This window comes from Chrysemys picta, chromosome 6 (genome assembly GCF_011386835.1).
Source record: "Chrysemys picta bellii isolate R12L10 chromosome 6, ASM1138683v2, whole genome shotgun sequence".
Taxonomy (NCBI): Eukaryota; Metazoa; Chordata; order Testudines; family Emydidae; genus Chrysemys; species Chrysemys picta.
In genome coordinates, this window is record NC_088796.1 from 834,797 (window position 1) to 855,724 (window position 20,928).

A 20,928-nucleotide genomic window follows, 5' to 3' on the forward strand; every position below is an offset into this window, starting at 1 on the left:
ACGTGTTTGAGCGGCTAGCAATGCGTCTTCCCCCTCCCCCCCCCCCACGCTCTGTGTAAGGCCAAGCCCCGTCCCCTGGCAAAACCGCAAAGCAGGTTAGCCCCAAGGCAGCAAACGGTCATCTTCAGAGAGCGCCGGGCAGGGACAGGCTCCACACGCTCTCAGCACATGGTCACATTAAACCAGAGGGCAGGAACTCTGCCCCCAGCCAGCCTGGGACCCCCATCCCGTCTCCTTCCTCCCCACCCTCCTGCCAGCGTGCGACCCCCATCCCTTCTCCTTCCTACCCACCCAGCGTGCGACCCCCCATCCCCTCGCCTTCCTCCCCACCCTCCTGCCAGCGTGCGACCCCCATCCCTTCTCCTTCCTACCCAGCCAGCGTGCGACCCTCATCCCTTCTCCTTCCTCCGCCCCCCAGCCAGTGTGTGGCTCTCCTCCCTCCCCCCACAGCCAGCGTGTGACCCCCCCATCCCTTCTCCTTCCTCCCCACCCCCTGCCAGTGTGCGACCCCTCATCCCCTCTCCTTCCTCCGCCCCCCAGCCAGCGTGCGATCCCCATCCCCTCTCCTTCCTCCGCCCCCCAGCCAGCATGCAACCCCTATCCCTTCTCCTTCCTCCGCCCCCCGGCCAGCGTGTGGCTCTCCTCCCTCCCCCCCACAGCCAGCGTGTGACCCCCATCCCCTCTCCTTTCTCCCCACCCCCTGCCAGTGTGTGGCTCCCCCTCCCCCGGCCCAGACTCACCCTTCTCTCCCGCAGGCTCGTGACGACATCCTGAATGGCTCCCACCCTGTCTCCTTCGACAAGGCCTGCGAGTTTGCTGGGTTCCAGTGTCAGATCCAGTTTGGACCCCACAATGAGCAGAAGCACAAGCCGGGCTTTCTGGAGTGAGTGTCCCAAGGAGCCCCACAGAGGCGTCGCCCCCGTCCCCCAATGCGGCACTCGGCTCAGTGCTACTGTGAGGGCGGAGCCCCCGGCCTGCTCCCTGCCACGCCCCGTTCCAGGGAGCCCTCTCTCGGGTACTGGGGCTGCAGCCGTTCGGGCTCGGGGTACCTTTGCAGTGTGGAGGGGTCTGCTTCGGGGATGAGGGTCCTGACAGAGCCCTGAGCTGCAGGACCCTGGTTCCTCTCTCCAGCCTCTCCCATGTCCGCCATACCCCAAGGGCTCACTCCCTGCTCATGCCCTGCCTGGGGCTCCTGCATGGGCTGATGTCAGGACTTGGCACTGGGGCTTGTCCCAGGCCCGTGCTGGGGGTCGGCGGGCCTGCACCAGGCTCTGCCGGTAACAGCTGGTTCTGCTCTCCCTGCAGCCTGAAGGACTTCCTGCCCAAGGAGTACATCAAGCAGAAAGGCGAGCGCAAGATCTTCATGGTGAGTGTGCAGGGCGGGGGCAGGCTGCTGCCTGGGCCTGGCCTGGGATCTGTTCACCTGGCCTGTGCACAGCCAGGCCCTCGCCTCTCCCAAGGCTGCAGGGCCCAGGCCCAGGAGAGGAGCCAGCAGCCTGGGGCGGCCACTCAGATGGGGCATGTGGAGCTTCGGTCATGTGATGTGTGGCTGTGGCTGGGAGGAAGGCCTGGTAGTTCCTGGGAGAGCCCGTAACGGGGGGAGGGGCGGGGGTACGCCCGCTGGGAGGGGGATACACCGTAGGAGAGGCTGGGTAGTGGTTCAGGCTGGCGAGCACAGCTGCTGTCGGGAGGTTCATGGAGGGCTGGCGGAAGGCAGAGTTGGACAAGGGTGGTGTTTGGCAGGGTCGGGTGGGGCCCTGGTTGCTGGGAGGGCCGTGATGGGGTGGCCAGGAGTGGGGGGAGGAGAGGGGACGACAGGCAGGGGGTACCCTGGAAGGAGCCATGACGTTGGGGTGATGGGCTCTGCTCTCTCAGGCTCACAAGAACTGCAGCAACATGAGCGAGATTGAGGCCAAAGTTCGCTACGTGAAACTCGCCCGCTCCCTGAAAACCTACGGAGTCTCCTTTTTCCTGGTCAAGGTGAGCCAGCGGCTCCCCACGCGCCCCGGCCTCCTGTCCCTGCCACCCCTCCAGCTATCGGTGTCCAGGTGACCCCCCCTCACCCCTCCCCTCCCACCTTCAGGGCTCCCCTCCCCTCCCCTCTGCTCACGTGTTCTCTCCTTTCCTTCATCACTGGGCATCATCCAGCGGGGTGGGGCCCATGGGGCTATCCCCTCGCTGATGGGACATTGCCCTGCCAGTGGCTTGGCTTTGGGGCAGCTGTAACCCTTCACTGTCCTGGTGCTAGGAGAAGATGAAGGGAAAGAACAAGCTGGTGCCGCGGTTGCTGGGGATCACCAAAGAGTGTGTGATGCGTGTGGACGAGAAAACCAAGGAGGTGATTCAGGAGTGGAACCTCACCAACATCAAACGCTGGGCTGCCTCGCCCAAGAGCTTCACCCTGGTAAGGGCCTATCCCCCAGCACCCTCCAGCCTGTTCCCCCCCCTCCCCCCACTGCCTCCAGCCTGCCCCTTCCAGACCACACAACCCTCTGGGGCTGGGGTGTCTCTCCCAAGGGATTTACCCTGGTAAGGGCCTGCCCCTCAGCACCCTTCCCCACTGACTCTCCTGTTCCATCACTGCCTCCAGCCTGCCCCTCCCTGACCACACCAGCCTCCTGTGCTAGAGAGCATTGGGGAAGACCTGAACTCTTGCCCCTCCCCAACACCTCTGGCCACGCCGTGCCTCCCACACCTCTCCTTGCCTTCTGGGTCCCCTCCCCTTGAGGCACACGCGTTCCCTGGGGGCAGAGCAGTGCCTTGGGCATGGAGCTCAGGTGCAAGCTGCGCAGGGCAGCAGGTGCCGGCTCCGGTGCTGCCCAGTGTCCTGTTGCTGTAGGATTTCGGGGATTACCAGGACGGGTACTACTCAGTGCAGACGACGGAGGGGGAGCAGATCGCCCAGCTTATCGCTGGCTACATTGACATCATCCTGAAAAAGGTGAGGCTGTGCGGGAGAGGGGTCACGCGGGGGGTGAGGCTGTGCGGGAGAGGGGTCACGCGGGGGGTGAGGCTGTGCGGGAGAGGGGTCACGCGTGGGGGTGAGGCTGTGCGGGAGAGGGGTCGCAGGGGGTGGGGCTGTGCAGGGGAGGGGTCACACGGGGGGTGGGGCTCTGCGGGAGGGGTCGCAGGGGGTGGGGCAGTGCGGGAGAGGAGAGCAGAGCGTGGCCAGCAGGGGGCAGAGCTGCCATGGGGGGGCAGCTGTACAGGCTGTGCTGAACTACCAGGGAATGGCTCCCGTTCTGCTGCGGGAGCAAAGAGGGCAGGTGGGGGGGGTTGAGGCCGGCCCAGCCAGGGGGTAGCATGGAGGTGCCCGGTTTAGAGCTCAGGAGTCAGGAATAGCAGAGCTGTGGCTGTTTCTCCCCCCCCCCCCCCCCCCGGCGCCTGCTGCATGGGATCAAGCAGGGAGGGCAGCAGCTTCCCCTGCACCTACCCTCCCCCCTGCAGTCACAGGGGTGATCCCAGTATCTTCCTGGCCCCTCCTCAACCAGCCCCCGGCAGGGCTCCGCTCCTGGAGTAGCCCTGGGGGCACAGGAAGCCATGCTGGGCCTGTCCCAAGGCCGTGTCTCCGTACCCTCCTCTGGGGGACTCCCTTGGGGTTGATGCTGACTAATGGACTCTCTCTCTCTCTGTGTCCCACAGAAAAAGAGCAAAGACCACTTCGGGCTGGAGGGGGATGAAGAGTCCACCATGCTGGAAGACTCTGTGTCCCCAAAGAAGTATGGCTCTGGGCAGCCGGCGGGGAGGGTTCCAGGGAAGGGGGAGCTCAGTCCCTCGGTGGGCTGGGGGTTAGAGCACTAAACCGACGGATGTGTCGGCTGTTCAGCAGTGAGTGTGAGCGGGGGACTGCATGGGAGGGCTGCCAGCTTCTTGAGCCGTGGGGAGCGGGACAGGAGAACGCCCCCCCCCCCTCCTCCGCAGAGCTGCGATTACCAGCCCGTGGGCCTGACCTCGAACCTGGGCAAGGTAATGGAGTGGCTGGTACAGGACTCGAGTACTAAAGAGTTAAAGGAGGGTCATAGCTCCTGTCTGACTAACTCGACATCTTGTTTAGATGAGATTAAAAGCCTGCGTGGCAAAGGTGACCGTGTCGATGAGATGCCCTTAGACTCCCATAGGGCGTTTGTCTTGGTGCTGCAACACATTTTGATTTAAAAAAAACGAGAGCAATACAAAGTTAACACGGCTAACGTTCAATGGACAAAAAACTGGCTGGTAGATCTCAAAATACAGAATCTTCATTGAGCAAGTGTGTTTCTAGTGGGTCTCACAGGGACCAGGGCTTTGCCCTATGCTAGTTCACATTTTTACCAATGACCTGCAACAAAACATAAAATCATCCCTGATAAAGTTTGCAGATGTCACAAAATGGGGGGAGCAGTAAATAACCTAGAGGAGAGGTCACTCATATGGAGCGATCCAGATCACTTGGTAACTGAGCACAAGCAAACAGCATGGGTTTTAATACAGCTAAATGTACATGTGTACTGTCACTGACCCGCAGGGTCGGTGCTACGGCCCCGGCTTTGGAACAGTCTCTAGGAGGAACCCGTCAACGGGCCAGACCCCCGAGGGTCTCACTCTTCCTCCAGGGTCAGCCATGCGGTTTCACCACCTCCTGAGACTGGGCCTCTGGGCCTGCAGCCCCCGCTCCACTCCGTGAGCTCTGGTCAGTGAGTCCCACTGAGACGGACCCTGATGGAGACTTGTCCACTCCGCAGGGATTAATGCACCTCGCCCAGCATCTGCAGTGACCCTCACCCAGCGCTGCCGGAACAGTTGGGTCTGTCCGTCACCTGGACACAGCACAGGGAGCCCTTAGGGTAGCCCAGAGAACTGACGGTTAGAGCATCATCCAGTCTGGCCAGCCCAGTGCCCAGCCAGGCTGTAGGGAACCCATTTCTTTTGATCTCCTTTGTCAGACTCCAGGTGAGAGTCCCGGCTCCTGCCAGCTCTGATCCCTCATCTCATTCCTCCCCAGTCCCTTGTTCTCCAGCTGGGGAATGGTGCTCAGTCTCCCTGCTGAGAGGTGGGAAATCCTGATCCCCCTGGGGCTTTGGTCGCTCGGTGTCAATGTCTGAGCGATTGGATTTGCCATTGTCTTCTCAGATGCTGCATTGACGTGGGGACCGGGCCCAGACAGCTCGGCAACAACCACCTGTGTCCTCAGCCTGTTCTGAGAGCAAACAGCCCTTTTCCACCCGCGGGGGAACAATGCAGCACACGGGAAGCTGAGGCACAAACAGGACTCATAAAAATGTCACAGAATATTCCCACTTTGTCATATCTACATCTAGGAACAAAGACTGTAGGTCACACTCCTAAGATAGGGGACTGTGTCCTGGGAAGCAGGGACTCGGGGGTCTTGGTGGATAATTAGCTGAACAGGATCTTCCAGTGTGACACTGGGGCCAAAAGAGCTAACGCAACCCTGGGCTGCATAGCCAGGAAAATCTCCCCTGGGAGCAGCGCGGTTATTTTACCTCGGTATTTGGCACTAGCGCGACTATGCGGGAATGCTGTGTTGTTCTGGTGTCCACAATCCAAGGCAGATGTTGATAACCTGGAGAGTGTTTACAGAAGAGCCACAGAAATGATGTAAGGATTAGAAAACCTGCCCTATAGCGATCGACTCAGAGCTCCGTCTGCTTAGCTTAAAGAGAAGGTTAAGGGGTGACTTGATCCCAGGCTGTAAGTACCTGTGTGGGGAACAAACATTCTTTGGGTGCTTGCTCATGTCGATTGCATTCTGGGTGCGCGCCCACGTGCAGCGTTGTTGGAAATTTTTGCCTTAGCGGTATCCGTCGGATCAGCTGTGGCACCCCCTTGAGTGCCGCGCTCGTTCGCTGGTATATCAGGCGCTGCAGGCCCTCCGCCCTCTCATTTCTTCTTACCCGTGGTTGGTTGTTAATGGCTCTTTACAACCCATTGTCTATCTTCTTTGTGTATGGTTTGTAGGTATTTAGTTAGCCATTAAGTTAAGTGCTAGGTTAGTTTGGTAGTTAGTCTTGGCTGGAACTTTGCACCGGAGTGGGGCATCCGCCGCCTCTTGCCCCCACTTCGAAGCGTGCTTCTCATGCAGTAGGCCAATGCCGATCAGTGACCCCCCACAACAGCTGTTTGGGGGCGTCCCATAGAGAGGACAAGTGCAGGATCTGTAAGAACTTTCATCCTAGAACCCAGAAGGAGCGGGATATCTGCTTGAGGGCCCTCCTCGTGGAGGCTGTGCTTCGTCCTGCATCGGAGCCCTCCCGCTCGAACTCCACTCCTACCTTTGGCATCGGTGTGGAGTGCTCCGCCCGGCACTGTTCCCTCTCGCCCGTGCCTAAGAAGCAGCAAAAGAAGAAGAGCTCCCCAGCACCAGAGGGGAAGGGGGCTTCAGGCAAAGGGCTGATGTCAGGCCACGTGTTCGCCCTTGAGCTTCACGTGGGTATAGCTGCTGTCCGACCCCCGAGCCCAGCCAGGGATCCACCTCTGACTCCCGGGAGTGGCAGGGGACCCCAGCATCTCTTAGAGCCTTTGCTGCCCGAAGTGCCCATGGGCTAAAGAAGAAACAGACTGGCTGGCACCGCAGACGTTGCACCAGGCGCCGGACTCTGCTAAGACCCCAACATCTAAGGACAAACCAGTCCTGGGACTATCCTATAGGGCAGTGGAGTATTCTCAGAACCCACTGCAGGTGTAGATCCCCATCGCCCCACCTAGGGCCCCGGCACCATGACCTCGGTCTCCAGTCATAAGACCCAGGTCCCTGACGCCATACTCTCCCCCTACCAGGCTTGGGACATCGGCGTCGAGGCACTGGTCCCTATACCCTCGGTAACGGCAAGCTTCCTGCCAGAGATCGCCATGGCGCAGGTCAACATCACCTAGACGTTCTCCCAGCCCTCGGTCCCCACCGGGGCAGGATTGCTCCAGTTCATGGCACTGGTCTCCGCCTCCCCAGTACCGCTTGTCGAGCAGGCACGGATCCTCGCCCTCTTCTCACCGGTCACCGACGAGGATCAGTCGGCAGACTCAGGCCTCCACGGCTCTGCCCTCGGAACCGGAGGAGCAGTGTTCTGAGTCGGAGCAGGAGTTCAGTCCCTTGCTGAGGAAGGGTGAATCAGCGCCGACCCGCGAGACTGGCACAGCATCCGTGGCGGCGGCGTGGCAGCAGGGGCAGTGGCCCGCTCCGTGGCTGTACTGGAATCTGTGGGGCATTCTCCCACCGTTCCTCCCTGGCCACCTCAGACAAACCGCCACAGCACCACAGTTGGAGCGTGGTGCCGAATCCGACGCGGGGACAGCACAGCAGGCTCCAACGCCTAAGGGTAACCCGCCCCTCCCCCTGCGGTGCAGTCGTTGTTGTCGTCTCTGGACAAAGCGGTGACGGGCCCCTCCCAAACAGGCAGCCACCCCGACGAGTTCCAGGAGCACCAGGCCCTCCTTAAAAGGGTGGCTGCCAATCTGAACCTGGAAATTGAGGAGCTAGTGGAGGAGTTGGACAACCTTTTTTAATGTTATACCCTCCACCAACCTGGCCTGGATCGCGCTGCCCGTCCACCCAGGGGTCCTTCAGAGTGCGAAGTCGCCGTGGCTGACCCCCTCTTCCATTCTACATACGATGCCCCTGCAAAGGGATTCGAATATCTCTACACGCCTCCTCCAGCAGGGTCGTTGATTGTGTCCGCTATCAATGAGAGGGACAGGCAGGGACAGGTGAGTGGCACACCGAAAAACAAAGACTCCAAGAGACTGGACTTGTTTGGCAGGAAAATTTATTCAATGGCCAGCCTCCAATTTTGGGTGTCTAACTCCCAGCCCTGTTAGGCAGGTACAATTTTAATCCGTGGGACTCCATCAGCAAGTTCAAGGAGGCCTCCCACAGGACCGAGCCCAGGAGTTCGCCGCCTTGGTGGACGAGGGCAAAACAGTAGCGAGAGGTGCCCTCCAGATGGCCTGGGACGCGACAGATTCGGTGGCCAGGGTTGGCGCTTCTGCAGTAGTGATGAGGCACGGCTCCAGGTTACAGTCCTCCGGGTTATCCCGGGAGATGCAGGTCACTATTCAGGACCTCCCATTTGAGGGGGCTGGGCTCCTCTTCGAGCTCATGGACACACGGCTCCATGGCCTTAAAGACTCCTGGGCCACCCTCCGCTCCTTAGGCCTGCACACTCCTCCCCAGGCCAGGAAGCCGTTCTGTCCTCCGCCTCCTCCACTCCTGCAGTCTAGGTCTTGGGGGACTCCGCAACTGAGCACCTACAGAAGAAAGGCCAGAGACAAGGGATCTAAGCAGCAACACCTGTCATCTTCACGTTCATCTTCCCAGCCTGGCCCTTCCAGAGGCCTAGGAAGCCAGGAACAGGCATTTTGAGGATGCGCTCGAGGACAGCGCCCCAGTCACATCCCAGGAGCCACCCTACTACTCTTTCCTCAACAGTCTGTGCCCTTTCTGGGCGGCCTGGTTGCGACTGTTGGGTACTCGACATAATATCGTCAGGTTACACCCAGCAGTGCATTGATGAAAGGTCGTCCAGTGTCTGCTCAAAGAATTTTTTCTTGGATTACTGCTTGAATTTGCTGCTGCTACGATCAGGCGAAGGTACCCCGTCTAGTGATTGTAACCACCCATTTAACCAGGGCACAGGCCTCGTGGGCAGCTTTCCTAGCCCAAGTGCCAATCCAGGACATCTGTAGGGTGGCCACCTGGTCGTCCATCCACACATTCACGTCCCATTGCGCGCTTACCCAGCAGGCCCGGGACGATGCTGGCTTCAGTAGAGCAGTGTGGCAAGCTGCTAGCTGTGAGCTCCAAGCCCACCTCCGAGGATACTTCTTGAAAGTCACCTAGAATGGAATCGACATGAGCACGTACGCGAAGAAGGAAAAACGGTTACCGACCTTTCATAACTGTTGTTCTCCGAGATGTGTTGCTCATGTCCATTCCATGACCCGCCCTCCTGCCCCTCTGTTGGAGTCGCCGGTAAGAAGGAACTGAGAGGGCACAGAGCCGGCGGCGCCTGATATACCAACACATGAGCACGGCACTCCGGTGGGCACCTCAGCCAGCCCTACGGATACCGCTAAGGTAGAAATGTCCGACAGCCGCGCACACCTAAAATGCAATGGGCATGAGCAACACATCTCAAAGAACACCAGTTACGGAAAGGTAGGTAACCGCTTTTGTAATAGTGGCTCTTCAGTCTAGCAGAGGAAGGTGTAACTCAATCCAGTGGCTGGGAGTTGAAGCCAGACGCATGCAGAGTAAAACGAAAGGGTAAAGTTTGATGGAAGGTCATTAGCTATTGGAGCCATCTACAGAGGGTCGCGCTGGGCTCTCCATCCCTGACAATACTGAAAGCGATGGGATGTTTTTCTGAAAGACCTGCTCTAGCTCGAGGGAGAGTCCTGCTGAGTGCCGTGGCCCTTTTGGGCCGTGGAATCCTTGAACCCCTGAGAGCTGAGCTGTAGCCGGCGGTGCTGGTTCTCTTGCAGGTCGACTGTTCTGCAGCAGCAGTTTAACCGCGTGGGCAAGGTGGAGCACGGCTCAGTAGCCCTGCCAGCCATCATGCGCTCAGGGGCCGGCGGGCCAGAGAACTTCCAGGTTGGCACAATGCCACAGGCGCAGCAGCAGATCACCAGTGGCCAGATGCACCGAGGGCACATGCCCCCCCTGGTAAGAGCTGCTCTGCCGCAGACAGCCGGCTCTGCCCGCCTTTGGCTGAGTCGTGGGGAACGTGTAGGGATGGGCCGTTCTCCCCTGGGCTGGGTGTTAATTGGCACGCTGCCCTTGTGCGTTCTCACAGACCTCCCCAGTGCAGACCCCTTTCCCTGCCCCATTCCCTCCGAGCCACTCTTGGATCCCCTGTCCATGGTGACTTGGGTCCTCCTTTCAGCCTGAGCTCCCGGCAGCTGTGCAACACTTCCAGCTCAGCGTTGCCAGCCGCTTGTCAGCCCCTGTGGAGTCTGGCCCTGCCCAGGCCGGCGGCCCCTGCAGCGGTATGTGCGGCAAGGGGCTTTTCCAGCCTCACCCCACTTGTGCTCCGGGTGGGGCAGCATTTCTCGCCCCCCCCCCCCCCCCCCCAGCCGGGGCCTTGCTCAGCTGGTGCTGTGCTCATGGAGGGTGGGGTGGGCGAGGCAGGGGACAGACTTGCCGACACCGGCCTCGTGCATCTCCTTTGGCCCAAGACGTGGCTTGCCCTGAGCTGCCTGTGGTCCCAGACGTCGCCCTCCGGGCAGGTGTCAAACACAGCTCCAGATCTTTCCTTGTTAGGTCTGTCCAGGTAGGGGCCCTGGCTCTGGGCTTTGCCCAGGGCTTGGCGAGAGGTGCTGACTTGATCTGGGAAGGTCTCATTGGGCTCCCAGCTGGACGGCTCTGGGCAGGCCATGTTCCCTCCCCATCGCTGTGGAGTGGCTGTCATGCCGTGCATTGGATACAGTTCTGGCTGTGTCCTCTCTGCAGAAACACCTGCCCAAAGCCTCAGCATCGGCAACCGCTTTCCTGCCCCTCTGCATGGGTCAGCGTAGCCCCCACCTAGTGCTGGGCGGGGCAGGGACCAGACCGGGCGCTCAGCCCCTGCAGGGCCCTTAGCCCTGTTCCCCCTCGTGTGTTGCAGACCTCAGCTCAGCAGGCCCTGACTGGCACCATCAACTCCAGCATGCAGGCCGTGCACGCGGCGCAGGCCACCCTGGACGACTTTGAGACGCTGCCGCCCCTTGGGCAGGACGCCGTGAGTGTTCGAATGCCCTCTCCCTTCCCCAGCCTGGCGGGAGGCAGTGGGGGGAGGGTATGGAGTTGTTGGGGAGGACCTTGTTCTGGGAGGTTCTGTCCCCCAGGGATGAGGGGGCCAGGTCTCTGGGAGTGACTCCCGCCCTGAGGAGTTCTGTCCCATGAGGGGCAGGACTAGGGGCCCCAGACCCCAAACATCAGAACGGCCGGACTGGGTCAGACCAATGGTCCATCCAGCCCAGTATCCTGTCTGCCGACAATGGCCAATGCCAGGGGCCCCTGAGGGAATGAACAGAATGGAATCATCGACTGACCCATCCCCTGTCGCCCACTCCCAGCTTCTGGAAACAGGCTACGGACACCATCCCTGCCCAGCCTGGCTAATAGCCATTGATGGACCTGTCCTGCATGAACTGGGCTGGTTCTCTTTTGAGCTCAGGGAGGGGCTGAGGAGGCACCCCCCCCCTCACAGCAGCCCCCCCCCCTGCTCACAGATGGGGCTGAGGGGTCCCGGGCCTGACTCTGCTCTCACTCTTTCAGGCTTCCAAAGCCTGGCGCAAGAACAAGATGGACGAGTCGAAGCACGAGATCCATTCGCAGGTGGACGCCATCACTGCCGGCACTGCCTCCGTGGTGAACCTGACTGCAGGTGTGTCCTGGGGCTGGGCTGCAGGGGCGCCCTGCCCCTGCCTAGTGCTGGGACCTCTGCGACTGGTGTGACCCAAGATTGGACCCTGGGGTAGAGACTGTTGCCCCTTCCCCCAGCAAGGCCCAGTGCTGGCTGGACCCCGGACACTGCCCCCACGCAGCAGAAATCCTAGCCCCCTGCCCTGCCGCCAGTGCTCTCTGCCCCATGCCCCTCTTGGTCCCAAGGAGCTGGGCTCCCCCTGCCTCACCCCCACTCTGCGTTGCTGCTCTCCCTCTGAATGTGAGTGTATCACACAGTTCCCACCGTGGCACCGGCCTCCCAGCCCATCGCACCCCCAGGCCTGGGCTGTGCCCCCTGGGCTCCAGGACGGGCAGGGGAGTCGGGCCAAGCAGTCACTGGGCTGGGGCAGGCTTGGCGCTTCCGTCTCCTTGGGCTGTGGGGGCTACTTGCTGCCCTTGCTGCTCCCACTACTCCTGTCTCCTCCCTGCGCAGGGGACCCGGCCGACACGGATTACACGGCCGTGGGCTGCGCCGTCACCACCATCTCCTCCAACCTGACCGAGATGTCCAAGGGCGTGAAGCTGCTGGCCGCGCTCATGGAGGATGAAGGGGGGAATGGGCGACAGCTCCTGCAGGCTGCCAAGAACCTGGCGAGCGCTGTCTCAGACCTGCTGAAAACGGCACAGCCAGCCAGTGTCGAGGTGAGCGTGGGGCAGGGGAGGAAAGAGGGACAGAGGGGGCGACGGGCCAGGGGAGCAGCGGGGAGGGGCTCCGAGGCCTGATCATGTGTTTGCCCTGGTTCCCTGCAGCCGCGACAGAACCTGCTGCAGGCGGCCGGCTCCGTGGGCCAGACAAGCGGGGAGCTGCTGCAGCAGATTGGAGAGAGCGACACGGATCCTCGGTTCCAGGTGAGCGCAGCCCTGGCCAGGGGAGGGACGGGGTGGATGGACGCTAATGGGAGCAGGTCCTTTTCGCAGGATTGTCCTGCGGGTCCCTTCTCCCAGCACGGAGGCTGGGGCAGGCGGTGTGGGCTGCCCCAGCCCGGGCCCTGTGGACGACTGCTGTGCCAGACACGGGGGGCAGGGCCACTCCTGCCCCCAGCCAGAGCCTCCACGGAGTAACGCTTCTTCTCTTGTGGATTCCCGTGCAGATCCCAGAGAGCCGCCGCGCTCGGACCCTGCCCACCTCAGAGCCAAAGACGGTAAAGAGGGGGGAGTCCAGGGGCTCCCAGCCCTCCTCTCGGGAACACAATCAGCTGGGTTCTTTGGGAAGGGAACTTGTCAAAATCTGCTTTTCCTGTAGCTGAATCTCGGAAGTTCATGCACTCAGGTCACTCTGCTCCAGTGGACCCCCCCTTCCCCCAGCACTGACTGTCCCTGAGCCAGCAGAGCCCTCCTGCCCGGGCTCACGCCGGCATGGGGGCCGCACAGATGTGTAGTGCTCTTGGGGGCGCCCGGCCAGTGGGACTGGCGCAGAGCAGAGGGGAGATGGAGCTGAGGCAAGGGGAGGAGCTGAGAGGAAGGAGAGGGCTGCAGGAGTCCATGAAGGGACGCGCTAGAGAGAGGCAGCCAGTAGGGAATAAGGGGCTGAGAGTGATGGGACTGGCCTGTCTGAGCCGCTCTCAGGACTTCCCGTTCTAGGCCCTGAGGCTCTCGTCTGTGCTGCAGGCCGAGGGGTTGGGTCAGGCGCAGTGACTGGCATGTAGCTGTTCAGACAGACACCAAGGGGAGCAGAGCCCGAGCCCCCAGCCTGACCTCCGTCTGCCAGGCTCTGCTTCTCAGCAGCCAGACCCGAGTGTATCCACTTCCTGCCTCCCGCACTCTCCTGCCGGGGTCGCTGCTGCTGCAGTCGGTTAATCTGGGTGTGATTGGGACTGGGAACTAATGAGCTTGGTGCATATCTTCTCCTGGCTTGTGATTGTGGCTGGAACCGGTGATGGGTCGGGGGAAAGCGGCCTCTGATTGCAGCAGATTGAGGAGCAAGGGAGGGAAGGCCGGCCGGCCGGGTCCGGAGCATCTGTAGCAGGGGCTCTGGGTGAGGGAGGTGGACTGCCAGGGCAGTGTGCGGTGTGGTAGGGCTGGCCATGTGTGCAAGGACAGGGCCTCGTGGCCCGTGCCTGCCGGCTGCCATGTGCCGCGTGCGGAGCGCTCTGGGGGAATGTGGATTGTCGATTGCAGCGGGTTGTGTCGGTGGTTGTCTGTTGTGTGCTGTCAGAGCCGTGGTTCTGCTGAGGGGCAGGCTGCCTGCAGTGTGGCTGGTGGTGCCCGTCGTGTGGCGACACTTGCTCGGAGCCTGCGGCGTGTGCGGTCTCAGTACTGGCTGTGGCCTGCAGCGGGCAGTGCCCGTTGTTGCCCGCAGGCGTTGCTGGCTCTGAGCCCTCCCCAGGGCTGGTTACATGAGACGGTCCTACGAGCTCCTGTTTCCCTGTTGAATATTTCACGAGGTTCTGGGTGGGCCTGCCAGCTGGCCTGCAGCTCCGTGCGCCGGGGCCTGCACTGACCCTCTGCCTCCCCCCAGGACATGCTCATGCAGCTGGCTAAGGCAGTGGCCAGCGCAGCCGCTGCGCTGGTCCTGAAAGCCAAGAATGTGGCCCAGAAGACAGAGGACTCGGCGCTGCAAACCCAGGTGATCGCGGCTGCCACGCAGTGCGCCCTCTCCACCTCCCAGCTGGTGGCCTGCACCAAGGTAAGAGCCGGCTCAGGAGCCAGGTGGCTGATCCCTCCCCTGCCCGCACACCACCCCTGCTCTGCGCCCAGCACCCTCCGTTCAGCGCTGCAGAGCCGGCACAGGACGAAAGGCGACAGCTCCATGCTCTGCAGGGCTGCTCAGAATACCCAGCTGGGGCAGCCCAGGGGAGCTGCTCCCAGGGCCAGTTCCCGGTGTCCGACAGCTGCTCGCTCTAACTGGGCTGGGCCCTGGGTACCTCCGGCCCCTCCTGCTGCCCCGCTTTCATGGGAGGGAGGGGGACCTGGGGCTGATGCACTGAGCTCCTGCTCTGTCCGCTGGCCCTGGGTTTGCAGGGCTGGCAGAGCTCCCTGCCCCGTGGCCTTTGTTGGGTCTGTAACTGTCCCGGGGCCCCAAGCCCTTTCTGAATGAACCCCCTTGGGGCCGGGGGCATTAACCCTCTCTGCGCTGCAGTGCTGGACCCAGCGGGGCAGTATTAACCCTGTGTGTGCTGCAGTGCTGGACCCAGCGGGGCAGTATTAACCCTGTGTGTGCTGCAGTGCTGGACCCAGCGGGGCAGTATTAACCCTGTGTGCGCTGCAGTGCTGGACCCAGGGGGGCAGTATTAACCCTGTGTGCGCTGCAGTGCTGGACCCAGCGGGGCAGTATTAACCCTGTGTGCGCTGCAGTGCTGGACCCAGCGGGGCAGTATTAACCCTGTGAGTGCTGCAGTGCTGGACCCAGGGGGGGCAGTATTAACCCTGTGTGTGCTGCAGTGCTGGTGACGTGGGGCCGGGGTCAGTAACGGCGCTGGTGGTCTCCCCCTTCTCCTGCAGGTGGTGGCTCCCACGATCAGCTCCCCTGTGTGCCAGGAGCAGCTGATTGAGGCTGGCAAGCTGGTGGCGAAGTCGGCGGAAGGCTGCGTGGAGGCCTCCCAGGCAGCCACCAATGATGACCAGCTGCTGAAGCAGGTGGGGGTGGCAGCCACAGCAGTGACGCAGGCCCTGAACGACCTGCTGCAGCACATCAAACAGCACGCCACCGGCGGGCAGCCCATCGGGCGCTACGACCAGGCCACTGACACCATCCTCAACGTCACCGAGAATATCTTCAGCTCCATGGGCGACGCGGGTGAGGGGCGGGGGCCTGGAGAACCACAGGGCGGGGGGGGGGGGGGCTGGGGAGGGGCCATCACAGGGTAACAGCATCTTCTAGGGTGGTGGCCCGCATGGGCTGCTGGCATAGAGCCTGCTCCATGCTGTGATCTCACAAGGTGAAGGGTCCGTCTCTGCCAGGCCTGCACTGACCTTGCCATGGCCTAGGAGTGGGGTGCAGGGACATGAAGAGCTCCCAGTGAGGGTGCAGGTGGGGGGTGCCAGCTGGCCCTGCTGCGAGGGGTGCAGGGGGGGGCGCCGACTGACCCTGCCACGGTCCCAGGGGGTGCGGGTGGGGGGTGCCAGCTGGCCCTGCTGCGGGGGAGGCGCCGACTGACCCTGCCACGGTCCCAGGGGGTGCGGGTGGGGGGTGCCAGCTGGCCCTGCTGCGAGGGGTGCGGGGGGGGGGGCGCCGACTGACCCTGCCACGGTCCCAGGGGGTGCGGGTGGGGGGTGCCAGCTGGCCCTGCTGCGAGGGGTGCAGGGTGCGGCGCCAACTGACCCTGCCACTGTCCCAGGGGGTGCCGGTGGGGGGTGCCAGCTGGCCCTGCTGTGAGGGGTGCAGGGGGGGGCGCCGACTGACCCTGCCACGGTCTCAGGGCGGGGTGGAGGGCGCCGGCTGACCCCTCTGCAGTCTCATGTGGTGTGCAGGTGGGCGATGTCCAGGGCTCGCTGACAGGCAGCTCTTCCTTTGGCCCTCAGGGGAAATGGTGCGCCAGGCTCGTATTCTGGCTCAGGCAACCTCTGACCTCGTAAATGCCATCAAAGCTGACGCCGAGGGGGAGACGGACCTGGAGAACTCGCGCAAGCTGCTAAGTGCCGCCAAGATGCTGGCCGACGCCACAGCCAAGATGGTGGAGGCAGCGAAGGTCTGCAGCACTCCGGGCGAGGGGTGGGGGGGCAGGATTCGAGCTTCCTTTGGAAACCCAGTGTGGCTCCTGGTCTGTGCAGGGCAGGCAGCCCCAACCTGGTGCCAGGAGTAGCAGAGAGCAGAAGTGCGGCTCTCGGGCTGAGGGCAGGCATGTCGCGGCCTGGGGAGGGCAGGGCAGGCCCTGTCAGGCATTCAGCATATAGGGCAGAGGGGCGAGTACACCAGGACCTGTTCTGGGCAGGCCTGAGCGCCCCCTGTAATGTCTGTAATTAGTCATTTAAAATTAAACTAAACTGAATGTTTCAAGGTTTGAGCTACAGACATTTGGGGGGCGGCTGTGAGAGACAGTGAGTGATAAAGTTAAAAGCTGTTTTCTGTTAGGTAGGTAGGTAAGCAGGCAGGCCTCACGGTATAACCTTGTACTCACATTTTAGCCCCTAAATGAGGAGAATGGGTAGAATTTTTTTAATATTGCTTTGATGGCAGATGGATGTGCCTAATCTAAAATTAGCATATAATTAATTATAACTTACTTTAATTAATTACCATTACATTTACTTTTTACAGAGTAACAGCCGTGTTAGTCTGTATCCGCAAAAAGAAGAACAGGAGTACTTGTGTCACCTTAGAGACTAACAAATTTATTAGAGCATAAGCTTTCGTGGACTACAGCCCACTTCTTCGGATGCATATAGAATGGAACATATAATGAGGAGATATATATACACACATACAGAGAGCATAAACAGGTGGGAGTTGTCTTACCAACTCTGAGAGGCCAATTAATTAAGAGAAAAAAAACTTTTGAAGTGATAATCAAGCTAGCCGAGTACAGACAGTTTGATAAGAAGTGTGAGAGTACTTACAAGGGGAGATAGAGTCAATGTTTGTAATGGCTCAGCCATTCCCAGTCCTTATTCAAACCGGAGTTGATTGTGTCTAGTTTGCATATCAATTCTAGCTCTGCAGTCTCTCTTTGGAGTCTGTTTTTGACTCCAGAGACTCCAAGAAAGACTGCAGAGCTAGAATTGATATGCAAACTAGACACAATCAACTCCGGTTTGAATAAGGACTGGGAATGGCTGAGCCATTACAAACATTGACTCTATCTCCCCTTGTAAGTACTCTCACACTTCTTATCACACTGTCTGTACTCGGCTAGCTTGATTATCACTTCAAAAGTTTTTTTTTTTTCTCTTAATTAATTGGCCTCTCAGAGTTGGTAAGACAACTCCCACCTGTCTATGCTCTCTGTATGTGTGTATATATATCTCCTCATTATATGTTCCATTCTATATGCATCCGAAGAAGTGGGCTGTAGTCCACGAAAGCTTATGCTCTAATAAATTTGTTAGTCTCTAAGGTGACACAAGTACTCCTGTTCTTCTATTTACTTTTTACTATATTTGTTTTTGCTAATATAATTACATTTTTTACCTTTTATTGCCTATTTAACGTTAAGCATTATTTTAATTAACATTTGCATAAATACCATATTAATAACTATTAATATACAGAGCATTTTTTTAAACTTTAAAACACTTGTAAAGACCAGTTCGAACCAAAACATGTTTGAACTTGTTCTTAACTTGCCTTTACATTGTCACACTTCACTTTACTTCTGTTGTATTAGAGCTCACTTGACAAGGGTATTTTTAAGAAATAGATTTGGGGGCGTACTCACATGTCAGTATTTCATATGAACACATACAGGTGTATTCTCTTTGTAGACTGTACCTTGGCGGGGATCCCAAGGCTGTGAAACTGCAGCCCCCCGTTACCCTTAGGCAGGAGCTCATTCCTGTTTCTCAGTCCATGAGGTTCTCTGTGCCAGGCTCGGAGCACTGGTTCCATGCATCTCAGTAGGCGTGTTGACTCTGAAACCTAATAATGGCATTTGCACAGCAGTGCCGTTACTTCTTTCACTACTGACCTCTTTAGGAGAAGCATCGTGCTCCTCTGGGGCTCGGATTGCAGACCCCGCTCTTGTGCTGTAATGAGCCGAGCGGGGGGACTCTGGTGCTAAGGGTGAGATACAGCAGCTGCTGTCAGGGTGGGGGAGATTGCTGGGTGCAGTCTAGGAGGCATCTGACTTGAAAGGTTTTCCTGCTCTGCCCAGGGGGCTGCAGCCCACCCAGACAGCGAGGAGCAGCAGCAGCGGCTCCGGGAAGCGGCTGAGGGGCTCCGCATAGCGACCAATGCCGCAGCTCAGAATGCCATCAAGAAAAAGCTTGTGCATAAGTTGGAGGTGAGCTGCCTGGGGCAGGGAGGGGAGGGGAGGGGGCTGTGGCAGAAGGGTCAGGTGACGAGTGAGCCTGCGGGGGGGGGGGGTGTTTCTGTGTGGAAGGATCAGGAGGTCGAGGGGCTGCCAAAGGAGCAGAGGCAGCGACTTCTGGCGTCCGGGAGCCCCCAGCTTTCTGGAGCACAGAGTCACCTTCTCTCGACACACCCCACAGAGAAACCCCTCCTGCCCCACCGCACACTGGGATGGGTTCTTGGCTCCCTGCCCAGAGGGCCTGGGGTGGCTCTGTGAATAGGCTGCTCTGCCGGTGCCTGCGTCTCACCCACAGCTGGCTGGGGTGTGGTGTCCCCAGAGGGCAGGGTCTGTGCTGGCCAGGCCCCCAGAGCTGCACAGTGCGGTTCCTGCTCCCCAGTGTCAGGCGAGAGCCCCAGGGGCAGAGGGCCAGCTGCAGGAGGGAGCCCTGGGCTGGGGTTGCTGGGTGGGCTGCCCCCTTCCCTGTGCCCTGCAGCCTGGGCATCAGGCAGCTCTGACGGACCTGCTGCTTCCTCCCTGCCAGCACACAGCCAAGCAGGCTGCAGCCTCTGCCACGCAGACCATTGCCGCCGCGCAGCATGCCGCCGCCTCCAACAAGAACCCAGCTGCGCAGCAGCAGCTGGTGCAGAGCTGCAAGGTAAGGAGCAGGGTGTTCCCGATCCCCCTGGGCCGCCCCGTCCCAGCAGTCGCAGTGCAGGGTCACCCCACCGAGCCCTTCCCCTGCCTGCTGCTCTGCCCCCGCCAGACATTGGCGCACACTGAGCCCGTGCTCCACCTGGCGTCAGAGCTGGGCACGGGAGAAGCCCCCGGGGGATGGGGAGCTGCAGTGCCCCATGGAAAGCATTTCACTGCCGACTGTGGGAGGTAGCATGCGGTGCCAGGATCTTAGTCCTGCGGCCCAGGCCTGGGGGCTGCTTAGGGGTCCCCGAGTGGCTTCTCCCACGTGGGGGTGGGTGGGAGTGGCCTCTCCCAATGTGGGCAGGGATCCCTACTCTGAGTGACCTTTCCCAGGTTGGCAGGGGGGATGGGAGCAGCCTCTCCCAGTTTGGAGGGATTGGGGGGTACCTGCTCTTGGTGTGCCCCCTCTCAGGGTGGGAGGAACTTCTCCAGGGTTGTGGGGGGTATCCCTGCTCTCAGAATGGCTTCTCCCAGGTTGGCAGGGAGGGGGGCGGACCCTGCTCTCAAGCACCCTCTTGCTGGTTGGCTGGGGGGCATTATTAGATAACCAAAAAGCCACAATTCCGTAAACATGAAATAAGACAGCTTGGGTTAAAAGGCTGTCCTGGTTAAGGGGGCAATGAAGGCAGCAACTAGAAATAATATGTATATATTAACAACTGGAAGAAAAGAGAAGTAGATAGCAATCAGTATAAATAGGAAATTGTAAAGTGCACAACATTGATAAGGGAAGCTAAAGAAAGAGAAATCCATGGGTGGCAGGGCTGACAGTAAGAAAGATTTTTTTCATGTATCGGAAGCAAAATAAAGCCTAGCAGTGGCATAGTCCCATTAGTAAATGGAGATAGTGAAACAGTGAATGATGCAGAAGAGGGAGACATTCTGTATCTGGTAAGAAACAGGCCAATGCACTTGTATCACACGAGGATGAGGAAGTACTTTCCAATCCTTTAATAACTAAGGAGGATGTTCGACGACATCCACTAGGGACGAACCTGTTGAAATCCGCAGGTTCAGATAACGTGCACCCAAGCGTCCTAGAAGGAGATCTCTGACCTTGCTGATTTGATTTGTAATAAACCTTGGAATACTGGGGAAATTTCAGAGCTCTAGTCAAGTGGGATGACCCCGGTAGCTATTAGCTGGTTAGTCTGACCTCAATCCTGGGCAAAATGGTGGAAAAGTGATAAGGGAGTCAACTGATAAAGAATTGAATGGCAGGAACATAATTAACGTTAGCTAGCTTGGGTTTGTGGAGAACAGGTCTTGTCAAACAAACCCAATTTCATTGTTTGTTTGGGATTACAAGTGTGATTGAGAGAGGTAACTGTGTAGATGTAATATACTGAGACTTCTGTAAGGGTCTGACTTTGTACCACATGACATTCTGATTACTGATACAACAGGGCTAATTTTTAAAGTACATGTTAAAAGGACTAAGGTCTGGCTAATGGGTGGATTTCAAGGAGTAGTTGTCAATGGTGAACGCTCATTGAATGGGGGAGTTTCTGGTGGGGTTCTGTGGGGATCAGTTCTAGGCCCAACACTATTGGATATTTTTATTAATGATCTGTCAGTAAATATAAAATCACTGCTGATAAAATTTGCAGATGACACAGGTTGACGGAGTGGTAAATAATGAGGAGGACGGGGCAGCCATACAGAGTGATCTGGGTCACTTCATAAGCTGGGCCCACTCAAAGAAAATGTGCTTTAATGCAGTCAAATGCCAAGTTCTCCATCCAGGAGCAAGGAGTGTAGCCATGCCTCCGAGAGCCAGGGGCTGTACCCTGGAAACCAGTGGCTCTGCGAAGGATTTTGGTGTCCCAGTGGACAATTGCCCATGAGCTCCCAGGGCCATGCTGTGGCACAAAGGGCTATTGTGATCCTGGGATGTATGAGCAGGGGAGCAGGGAGGTGAATTTA

General features: G+C 59.2%; 1 protein-coding gene across 3 annotated transcripts in view; it reads left to right on the forward strand.

Moving 5' to 3' along the window:
- The window catches only part of TLN1 (talin 1), a 143,678-nt gene that overhangs the window by 76,410 nt on the left and 46,340 nt on the right, over positions 1 to 20,928 (forward strand). For 2 of the 3 annotated variants that reach the window (XM_065598567.1, XM_065598568.1), the window contains exons 7-23: positions 756 to 883; positions 1,306 to 1,366; positions 1,876 to 1,980; positions 2,249 to 2,404; positions 2,840 to 2,941; positions 3,643 to 3,719; positions 9,478 to 9,658; positions 10,599 to 10,712; positions 11,252 to 11,360; positions 11,853 to 12,061; positions 12,170 to 12,268; positions 12,511 to 12,561; positions 13,878 to 14,045; positions 14,861 to 15,155; positions 15,881 to 16,047; positions 18,169 to 18,297; positions 18,848 to 18,961. In XM_065598567.1, the coding sequence (XP_065454639.1) occupies positions 756 to 883; positions 1,306 to 1,366; positions 1,876 to 1,980; positions 2,249 to 2,404; positions 2,840 to 2,941; positions 3,643 to 3,719; positions 9,478 to 9,658; positions 10,599 to 10,712; positions 11,252 to 11,360; positions 11,853 to 12,061; positions 12,170 to 12,268; positions 12,511 to 12,561; positions 13,878 to 14,045; positions 14,861 to 15,155; positions 15,881 to 16,047; positions 18,169 to 18,297; positions 18,848 to 18,961 (2,265 nt within the window). The remainder of the gene's footprint in view (positions 1 to 755; positions 884 to 1,305; positions 1,367 to 1,875; positions 1,981 to 2,248; positions 2,405 to 2,839; positions 2,942 to 3,642; positions 3,720 to 9,477; positions 9,659 to 10,598; positions 10,713 to 11,251; positions 11,361 to 11,852; positions 12,062 to 12,169; positions 12,269 to 12,510; positions 12,562 to 13,877; positions 14,046 to 14,860; positions 15,156 to 15,880; positions 16,048 to 18,168; positions 18,298 to 18,847; positions 18,962 to 20,928) is intronic. The other variant, XM_065598569.1, reaches the window with a different exon arrangement.